The 10939-nt window shown below is 37.6% G+C and overlaps 1 protein-coding gene across 1 annotated transcript in view; it reads right to left on the bottom strand.

Annotated features, from left to right (window-relative positions):
- Positions 1 to 1018: 1018 nt before the first annotated feature.
- Positions 1019 to 10939, bottom strand: part of LOC106554474 (bifunctional heparan sulfate N-deacetylase/N-sulfotransferase 3) — an 80798-nt gene continuing 70877 nt past the window's right edge. Inside the window, exons 11-14 of the mRNA XM_087724696.1 lie at positions 10231 to 10401; positions 8749 to 8858; positions 5356 to 5458; positions 1019 to 3740 (exon numbers count right to left, since the gene is read on the bottom strand). Coding sequence (XP_087580822.1) covers positions 3621 to 3740; positions 5356 to 5458; positions 8749 to 8858; positions 10231 to 10401 — 504 coding nt within the window. The 3' untranslated portion in view covers positions 1019 to 3620. The remainder of the gene's footprint in view (positions 3741 to 5355; positions 5459 to 8748; positions 8859 to 10230; positions 10402 to 10939) is intronic.

Genomic DNA, 10939 nt, shown 5'->3' with positions numbered 1-10939 from the left:
GGCGGAGCATTGCGCGGAAGTGCCAAAGGCTTAAAGAATAGGTAAGGAGATTGGGCGGCCAGGTGGGCCCTCCGGAGCACCATACTTGAACGGCACCTAGTGCTCCGGGCAGGCTCCGGTACGTCTGTACCTGGGTGTACCGCCTGCAACCCACCACTGTTGCAGAGTAATTCTTTAGGAACTTAATATTTTAGGGTGGTCTTTCCCCATACTTCTAGATGTGTTAAATTAAATACTAGATGTATTAAATTAAACACATTTCTCAGCCCACATCTGGAAGAGAAACACTGTTTTTGATAAATTCTTTGCTTTATGCAGACATTCAGCTAATGAGATCCCATTATTCAGATACTACAAAAGAAAAAAAAACCTCACATAAACGTTCTCTGCAGTTGTACCATATTGTGCAGAAATGACTGCACCTCTATAAAGGACAAAGTGAATCACTCTTCAGCAAAAAATATTTTCACAAATGAACAGGAGAGTGCAAACATGTCCAAGAACAATTTTACATTTGTTCACAAAAGGTATTTGACAGAGGTACAGTAGAAAATCTTGTACATCATATTAAAGTGCTGATTTTCAATAATTGATGGAAATTGAGCTAAAACTACTCTATAAACTTTTCTAATCTGTGAATATCTTTCAAGCCACACCAATTTGAAGACTTTTAAAAGAATATTTATATTAAGAAAATGTTACTTTTCGCTGGGCAACGTTTTGTATATTTAATTCACTATATGGATTTCAATAGAACAGAACAACGTTTTTGTTCAATAGAATGGTTTTTAATCTGAAAATATATGTTTTAGCTTACATTTAACTAATACGGACCATATTATTTGGATGGGAAGCATCGTGGGACAGATCTTAGTAAGGTAAAACTGGCTTATAAAAGTATTTAGATTTATTCTTTGTAGTCTTCTAAAACAGTGGTCTCCAACTTTGGCAACTATAAGACCTGTGGACTTCAACTCCCAGAGTTCCTCAGCCAGCTTTGCTGGTTGAGGAACTCTGGGAGTTGAAGTCCACAAGTCTTAAAGTTGCCAAGGTTGGAAACCACTGTTCTAAAACATTGATCATCTCTACTTAACATCAGCCAACATTTTGCCACATCTTTAAAATTAAAATTGTGCCTATTGCTTTCGAAGGCAGCAACAGCACATTAATTGTTTAAATTTATTTTTTTATTTGGTTTATTAGCTTTTGTTTGCTTGATTAGCATCAACTGAGGGATTAATAATATAATGGATCTGCCCATTGCTTTTCCAGGTAGAGCAGAAGGCATAAACATGTTTGGTTTTAATCTTCTTTCTCTTGAGATTTTCTTTTAAATCGTGATCTAAATATTTTCTTAAGTGTCTGGATGGAGTTTGAGAGATGTATGATATTTCACAATCAAAGGCCTGCTTGGATGATTTCCTGATTAATGCCTAGCACATCCATTTTTAGCATATATATTATCTGTGGGAAAAACCAGAAAGCCCTAATTCCATCTGGAAACCTTAATCCCATCCACAGCTGCCAATTTTATGAATCAGTAAAACTCTGTGGAAGATAAAGGAATTCTGAGGCCCGCCAGCTTTTGACTGGTTCTGGATGAAAACATTACAGCCTCCATTCTTCTAGCGACTGCCTACCAACCTACCTAGTTGAATAGTATTTAGGCAAGTGGAGGGAGTGGGATACAAGTGAGAAAGAGTGTGTAGAAGCAACTGCAAACTTAAATCAATATAATTTTATTGTGGCTTTCAATGTCTCCGTGCTTCTATGGAACCGTGATTTCCTCAACCCTCTGTTGACATGGTTTGAGAACATATTCAGTTTTCTTACTATCAGTCAGGACTGTGGGATATCTGTGCATAAACAGTAGTGTGAATGTAAAAGCTGGTGACAAATGAGGGAATTGTGGACATGTTAGCATCCTATGGGCTCTTTTAATAGGTAAATCATTTACGTTACAAAACAGTATTGTTCCTTCAATTGCTGACGCCACAAATCTCCCAAAGGAAAATGGAATGAGACAGCAGGCCTAGGAACACTACTTTCTGTATCTGTTGTGGCACTGCAGAGCTGGCAGCAGATTCGGATAGTGAGGAGGTTGGGGAGGAAGATGGGCCAGTCCTAGAGTCTGGGGAAGGCTCTGATGAGGGCTCTGTGTCGGAGGCAGAGACGGGCCAGAGCTGTATGCCAGTTATCAGCTGCCTTCAGAGTCAGACATCAGTGAGGCAGACAAAGAGCTGGAGCCTGTTCCCAGTGTGCGCATGCACAGAGGTGCCAGATAATGGGAACAACTAAAGAACAGGGGTTGAGTAAGGCCAAAGGTGGATGATGAATGGCCCTTCCCAGAGGAGTGAAAGAGGAATGGAGTTTGCAGGAGACAATTAGTTGGCTTAACTGGTTTGTGACTCTCCAAGACTCCATGCCAAGTTTTGCAGATATCAGCCTGGCAGCTCTCCAAACCAGATAAGGTCTAAGACTGTAAATCCTAGCTTGAACAACTTTGCTGGATGTGAATGAGAGGAATTCACAATGAATAAAAGGGTTTTTTTTGTCAGGACTTCATGCTTCATGCTCTTGGGAAGCCTAGGTCAGAACAGTATCTAGCATTTTCCCGGTTCCATATCTAGATGGATATATAAAATTCTTCCCCTGATATAGCATAGTAGCTGAGTTAAGGCACCTGTCCCATCTATTTTAGAAATCTTCACTTTTATGAAAACTCCCAATTCGGATGACATGATGAACAGATAAAATGAATTCTCATATATGGATATTCCAGTAATGGCAATTCTTACCCACTAATATTGCTCATTGGCTGATCTCATTAATGAAGCAGTGTCAAACTTAGATGGAGCCCACCAGAAAATGAGTTAAACTGCATTCATAAAACAGTGCTGGAAGAAGGCCATGGCAAACTGCTTCTATATTGTGTTGATGCTATCACGACAGTTTAGGCCAATTGGGAGGAATCATTTTTTTAAAAATAATGTATATTCTTACTCCACATTCACTGATTTAAAATCCGCTTCTATGTTTCTAAACCAGAACTATGAAGAGAGAGTAAGGTTGGCATTTTGTGCTACATTTTTGTCACCTTTTAAAAAAAAAGTCACCGGTATAATTCAATTATTTGAAAACTGAGTAGAGGAGCTAATTTACAAAATCAACATGAGAGAGACACACGCAATATTATTAAAGTGATAGGAATAAACTATATAAAATTGTAAATATTTGTTCTCATTTTGGAACATTCTATTGATATTCTTCTTGAGGTTTAACCCAAACTGGATGTCACAAATACAGAGTGTTTTCCTAACACAATCCATTTACCAACTCTATTGCATTGAACAGGAGTTACATGATGCATTTTCATATTTCTGACAGAGCTGAAGGTCATGATAGATTAAGCTTTGTGCTACATCCATCTATCCTTACACTGTTATTAAACCCGTGTACTGTCAAAGATAAATTCATACAATGTTTTAGAATCCAGTTGACACAAATATATCACACAAATCTCATTCTTTTTTTTTTCTCAAGTTGAAGAGCCTTAGTTCCGATAAAGTTTCCTGGAAACTTAAGTTTGTTCATATTTTAAGTCAAGAAGAGTCCTTGTGCTATCTCACTTTTTGCAACTCCTGTCTCAGCCATGATGGCAACGGTTGTCCCAATTTGTGAAGAAGCTTTGATAGTTCCACATTGTGATCTCTGTAGTAGCTTGACAGAAAAACCCTGCACTGGTGGATACAAAAGCTGACATTTTATTTAGCGAAATAATTCAGTTGCCTTATTTCTACCTTTTCACTTATTTCAACCTGAAAAATACATTTTCTTGTTGTATAAATCATTTTTAAAAATAAATATTAATAGATGACTAATGGACACACCAATATTCTTATCGCTCTAGCAGAGATTGCATACCAGGAAGAAAGATGAGAATGTGTCCACGATTTCCCTTTTGATTTCACTATCTAGACTGCAGATTTGGGTCCTTTTTAAAATATTACACTTGACTTATAAGCTGTTCAAGAAGAAGCACGAGATGCAGGCTTAATACATCCGCTTCCCAAACAACTGATCAGCGATTTTCAACCCATTTTTTTGAAATAGTGCTGTAAATTGCTCTAGTATGAGTATGTTCAGGGGTGGGATTCAAAAAAAATTAGCAACCGGTTTTCTGCCTGGTTGCTGGGTGGGCGTGGCCATGGTAGGTGTGGCCTACTCAGCCTTCTGCACCATGGCGGGGGGGGATTTCACCCTCCCCAGGTTCCGGGGGCTTTATGCCAATCTCTGGGCGAAAATGGCCTTCCCCATGCTCCGGAGGCCATCTGCAGGCCAGAAACAGGCTCATATCTGGATGTACGGAACTTTCAGGAGGCCTGTTTTTTGCCCTCCCCAGGCTCCGAAGGCTTTTCTCGAGCCTCCCCTGGACTCTGGAGACCCTCTAGAGGCCGGAAACAGACTTCCGGAAGGCCCATTTTTTGCCCTCCAATAGCCTCTGCACAGGCACTGCATTTACCTGGCTTCCAAAATGGGCCACGTGGAGACTCCTAGGAGAGGCGGGGCAGGGTGGGTGGGCCAGCCAGTCCTTTCAACTACCGGTTGGGCGAACCAGGCGTTCGCATTGAGTTTGCCGGAACCAGTCTGATCCGACTGAATCCCACCCCTGAGTATGTTAAATGTATATTAAATCTGCCAGGTTGTCAGGCCTGCATTTATATTCCTTTTAGAATTTTGGCCTGCCACACTTTCTCTTATTTCGTTATGCTGTTTCTTTAAGTATAGTCAATGGGAGGGGGGATTAGAAGGAGTAGGATTTTGGAATGTATTGTTTTTCATTCTTTGCTAGAAGCCAAGGTCATCCTTTGTCTCCACACCAGTACACCTGATCGGAAGAAGCTGGGCATGGACGCCAGCGTGGAAGAAGGAGATTGGACCATGTGATGGATTGTGGGTGTGGGGACAAGATCATGAAATTTTAACTGGGTGGGATTCTGATGTAACTTCCAGATTTGGGATCCCCACAGCTATGTGCCAACATGCCTGCTTTACTAAATTGGAACTTTAAGCATAGTTTTGCCTTCGATTCTGATTTGATTCTACATGGTATTTGGAACGCTGAACACAGGTATCTTGTGGGGTTGTGAAATAAATGCATGAAATCAGTCATTATTTTAAGCCCAACTTTTCAGCTAGTTCAGCTAATATGTTTTACCACTGAATGGTTTGACTTTTTGGGTTATAGGAAAGCCTCTTAATTTACAGATTGGTACATGAGGTTCTATCCCATAAAATGTGTTGTATCTTGAAGTAGTGGACTTTATCAATAGTGCATCTAAAATAAGGGTTTACCTCAGAGTCCATTGCAGGGTATTTTCTCCCTTTGCTCTTTCCAAGACATTTTGTTTTTCCTTCTTCCAGAAGTTGACACCAAAAACCTTTGTGAGAGTCAAACCTGAAACATAGTCTACATTTAAACTCAGTAAATGCTTTTCATTTTTCTAGTTAGGCAATGAAAGGTCCACACCTTTTATTGCCTTGTCTGCATAACCTTGTCTATATAGCGATAGCAATAGCACTTAGACTTATATACCACTTCATAGTGCTTTTACAGCTCTCTCTAAGCGGTTCACAGAGTTAGCTTATTGCCCCCAAGTAGCCGGCACTCTAACCACTGCACCACCGCAGCTCGATATGAGCTCCAGATGGAATTAACATGACTGGAGCCAGTAATTCAACCAGCCACTATCTTGTTCTGTCCTATAGGAAGGACATTATTATTATTATTCCTCATTCACATATTCTAATGGAGCTCCAGAATATATTTGACAGAAGAAGCAACAAAAAAAGTAGAAGAGGTGTAAAAAGACTATCACTCACAAGAGAAATCAAATGAGGCAGATATAAATTTACACCTTAATGAATGAGCATGTGATTTCCACATTTCAGGTTTAGTATTTGGAATCTCCAGGATAGAATAGATTTTTTTTTTGCCAGAAAGTTATTGCAAGGCCAAAGCAGATTAATAATTATGACTCACTATTCTTCCAATTTGGCACAGTGTAACAGAGTTATAAAGAATAGATACAAAGTTATAGAGAATACATTTTAAAATGTCTTAATCAAAAAGTTTGGCACATAGAAGACAGACTGTGTTGTTAATTCTAAGGATTTTCCAAGTCAGAAAATTAAACTCTAAGAATTAAAATGCATACATATGAATTGATCTTTCTTTCTTCCATACATAATTTTTGTGATGCATAAAATTTTCCTAACATTCACATTTATGCTTATATATGAATGATTGTCATGATAAACTATTTATAATACATAACAATGATTATCATGTTTGATGCCAACATGGTATTTGATTTCATATACAGTATTGGCTTGACTTGCATATTGTCTAAGTCAACAATCGGCACATTTCCAGAAAGGAATAAGTAATAAATTGTCTTTGCCTTCTCACAAACACAACAGTGGGGTGTTTAGGACAATCACTGGGTGTTCTAGGTTTACACTACCTCGTTGTATGGATTATATTTGGAACGAAATTGCACCACGTTTGGTGTCATTGGTTTCAATGAAATTGGCTGGTTATTTGCTGGCTTATAAATTGAAATAAGGATATCTAAGGTTAAAATGATTGGAAAAAAAGTGAAAGTGCTGGAACAAAAGAAAAGCTTTTGGGGAAAAAGAGTTGTTTTAAATTGAAATATGTTAACAAATCATTTTGCATAAGAAAAAAAGACAAGCACTGGATTTAGATGCAGCTGGTAATAATTAACAGTATTTCAGGCCAAGAGCTCTGAAGGAAAAGAAGTGGAAAGCTGAACAGAACTGTTCTAGAAGTGAATTTGATCTATTTTCTCTTTAAAATCATCTTTATTTCTCAGTAAATAAAGTCAATTTTCTATACATGCTGCAAGAAAACAAAACAAATTAAAAAAAAAAAACCACAGCTGACTCAAGAGACATGAAACAGAGCTAGGAATGGACACCATATTATTCTGAGTCTTTCTTAGGAGAATCCATAAAAAGACACAATCCAAGGTTATCAATCTCATTTTAAGGGCGAGTGAATAAATGTTTTAAGTTCAAGTGGTCTCTGTGTGCAATCATTTATTGTAGACCCACTGGATGCCATGTGAATGAGCTAAGCATTGGATTTTTCTATCAAAGGAAAAAGAAAATGAGTTCTGATTCCTCTTGCTTTTGGATGAAAAATCGTTTGCTGTAAGTAAGCTTCTACATTTAGGCAAGAAAAACAAAATGCACAGGTACAGTATATATGGTACCTTGCTCAATAGTAGTAACTGTGAGAGGGATCTTGGAGTCCTAGTGGACAACCCTTTAAATATGAGCTAGCAGTGCAGCAGCTTCCAAAAAAGCCAACACAATTCTAGATTGCATAAACAGAGATAGAATCAAGATCCCATGAAGTGTTAATACCATTTTACAATGCCTTGATAAGGCCACACTTGGAATACTGCATCCAGTTTCGGTTGCCACAATGTAAAAAAGATGTTGAAACTCTAGAAAGAGTGCAGAGAAGAGCAACAAAGATGATTAGGGGACTGGAGACTAAAACATATGAAGAACGGTTGCAGGAATTGGGTATGTCAAATTTAAAGAAAAGAAGGACTAGGGGAGACATGATAGCAGTGTTCCAGTATCTCAGGGGCTGCCACAAAGAAGAGGGAGTCAAGCTTTTTTCCAAAGCACCTGAGGGCAGGACAAGAAGCAATGGGTGGAAACTAATCAAGGAGAGAAGCAACTTAGAACTGAGGAGAAATTTCCTGACAGTTAGAACAATTAATCAGTGGAACAACTTGCCTCTAGAAGCTGTAAAGACTCCAACACTGAAAGTTTTAAAGAAGATGTTGGATATCCATTTGTCTGAAGTTGTGTAGGGTTTGCTGCCTAAGCAGGGGGTTGGACTAGAAGACCTCCAAGGTCCATTCCAACTCTGTTATTCTATTCTATTCTATTCTATTCTATTCTATTCTATTCTATTTGGAAAAAAGGATGTCATTCTATTTGCCAGTTTAAAAGGCAGAACCAGTTTATTGGATGTAGTCCTTCCTTTGACTCTGAAATAGCCTACTATATTCATTTTAAAGGAAGATTTATGGAAATTCAATGGTGGTGAATAGTTGCTAGTGGTTTAATGGAGTAGTATTTGAGTAAATCCCAAAATAAAGTGCTGATATTATCAAATTAATACTATACCGGTACTTGTTTTTAATCATAATAATTTGTCATTCATTGGTTAATATATTAATATTAATTGTTTCCTTGAGAATGTGCTTCTAAGAAAGACGTTACAGATATAACTTTTTGGGACAAAGGGTTTTTAAAAAAATGTTTGAGAGAAGAAATAAAGAAACAATTATTCCATGGCTTTTAAATAAGATATTTGACCAAGGTGTGTGTTTATTTGTATATGTAGCCATGCAGATTGTTCCTTTATTATTCCTTTTTAGGAACCATAAGTAAAAGAGAATATTTTTAATCATGGTTTCCTCTTTCTTCCAAACCTTGTAACCTCAATTTCTTAGTTTGGACAAATAAGTATTGATTATAGACTGCCTGATTCAATAGCTTACATCGAGGAATATAATATTTATGCATATTTTGATTTATCAAGCCAAGTTACAATTGTATGAGTTGCTTTGTTCTCAAAAATATTTATTCTGTCCATTTTAATTGTATATAATATGTTAAATCAAAGAATTAACTCACGTTAGAGCTTCCGAATAATTGTAATGCGGAGTAACTCCCAGAAACTTCTGCACTTCTTCCATTACTATAGCTGGGTCATTTCTTAACTGCTGTCCATCGATAATTAGTAACTGGAAAAAGAAAGAAAGAAAGAAAGAAAAAAAGAAAGAAAGAAAGAAAGAAAGAAAGAAAATCAATCAATTCTGGATTCAAGATTTTATAAACAAGAACTTGAAACTCATTTTCAAGTTTTAGAAAGGAAGAGATATACAAATTGAATAAGGTTTAAATCCATTCATATTTATCATCAATTTTAATGATTTGAAGTTTCCTTAATGTTCATTTCGTTACAGGAAATTGAACTGAATTGTAAGCTGCTTGATGCACCAATGGTGACTGAGAAATAAAATTAATCAGTAAGAAAATAAATGTCTTTTGCCTTGAAAAATGTATATGCAGGTTTCAAAATTGCAAACTATAAAAAGGGGCGTATATTCCAATACATAAAATATTAAGACTCTCTGCCTTTCCTCAGGCTTAGGTTTAGGAAACCAATTTGGGATAACATACCAGTTTTATCAACTAGATCACAGGTGTTAAACTTGCTGCGTCATGTTGCTGTCACGTGATGCTTTGTGACATTTTTCCCTTTGGCGGAGCTCGGGTGGCTGTGGCCTGTGCGTGATGCATCTAGCCGAGTTTGACACCCCTGATCTAGATGAAGAATGGCGATTAAGATGGGCAACTTTTAATAATCACAACCAAACAAATCACGCAGATCCATTTTCAGGAATGCAGTTGCCTTGAAAAACATGGAACCACCTGAATAGAATCAGGACAGGAATCGTGCCAGAACTAAGGCAAAGCTTAGTTTATGTAGGGAATAGTGGAAAGCACACAATGTGACTGTGGTGATCCAGCACAAACTATAACACATACAGTTCAAGAAAGCCTCTTCAGGAAATTTCAAGGCACCTGGGATGTTCTCATCGCAGCCACTCCAGAAGCAGATGGTTAGCTTCCTTAGATACTAAATTATAACATCTATTTCACTGCAGTTCAATAGCTCCATATTATAGTGATTTCATTGTGGTTTTATCTTAATTTAATATATTGTATTATGCACATATCTTTATATATATATAAAGACTTAAAAGACCAGTAAGGAGCTCGGGCGGGCGGGCGGGCCCTCTGGAACACTGTACCAGAACGGTATCCAGTGTTCTGGGCAGGCTCCGGAACGCCTGTACTGCGGCGTATTGCCTGCAACCCACCACTGGTATGGATACAGCATGGTTGGGCCATGTTTAGATCAGCTGCAGTCCCTGGAATGCTGGCACCTCTTAATATTCCCTAAATTCTGAAATAACAATTTGCAGGTGAGGTTTTGTTGAAGCAATCAATTGTTCTGGCCCAGAAAAGCAAAACAGCAGCCACCTGTGAGCACTAAAAATGCTCCCTACTCCTTAGATTCTGAATAGTTTGAAACGTGATATTGTTTACCTGATAAGATGGGAAATAAGTTAACCATCTTTCTAGGTGAATGGAATACCATCCAGGTACCAGGCATTTCTTCTGCAGCAACTTAAGTTCTGACGAAGCATGGTGTCCTGCAGTGATCACTTGGTAAAATGTAAATTTTAGAGCAGCTGGGTCTTTGTGAAATCTTTGATGCTGAAAAACAAATGAAAGGATGTCAACTGTAAAGCAAAGTTAGTTTAAGTCCTTCTTCCTTCCTGAATATTTGCTTCCATGCAGATACTGTAGCTGCTTGATTCAAGGCCAAATACGAAGCAAGCATTTTGCTGGATTTAATACTAAGAAGGGTATATACAGATTAACCGTTATAGAAGAGGACAGATGCAAAAGTATATAAAATCTAACACTAATAAAATTGGTTTAAATGTTTTTAAGCATAACAATCTGGAAGACTGATCCTGTTTTTTTTTTTTTTTTTTGTATTTTAATTCTTCAATAAAAAATTAAAAAAATGAAAACAAACCATGCCATTATTTCATTTGATAAGACATTTTATTGTTTGATAGAATCTTATGTTTTCTGTCTGAGTGCTGAGTGCTGAGTGCTTCATGTTTCAAAAAAAAATATTGAGTTGTAGCAGTCAGTTCTCAGTGAGATGACTTACTGCCCAGTAAACATCTGAATTACAAGGAAGGGATCAAAAAGCTTTTCATTGACAGTTTTTAAATCTATC

This window comes from Thamnophis sirtalis, unplaced genomic scaffold, assembly GCF_051295495.1.
Source record: "Thamnophis sirtalis isolate CommonGarterSnake01/CBP01778 unplaced genomic scaffold, rThaSir2_p1.2 scaffold_10, whole genome shotgun sequence".
NCBI classification, from domain to species: Eukaryota; Metazoa; Chordata; class Lepidosauria; order Squamata; family Natricidae; genus Thamnophis; species Thamnophis sirtalis.
This window is presented reverse-complemented; position numbering and strand designations above follow the sequence as displayed.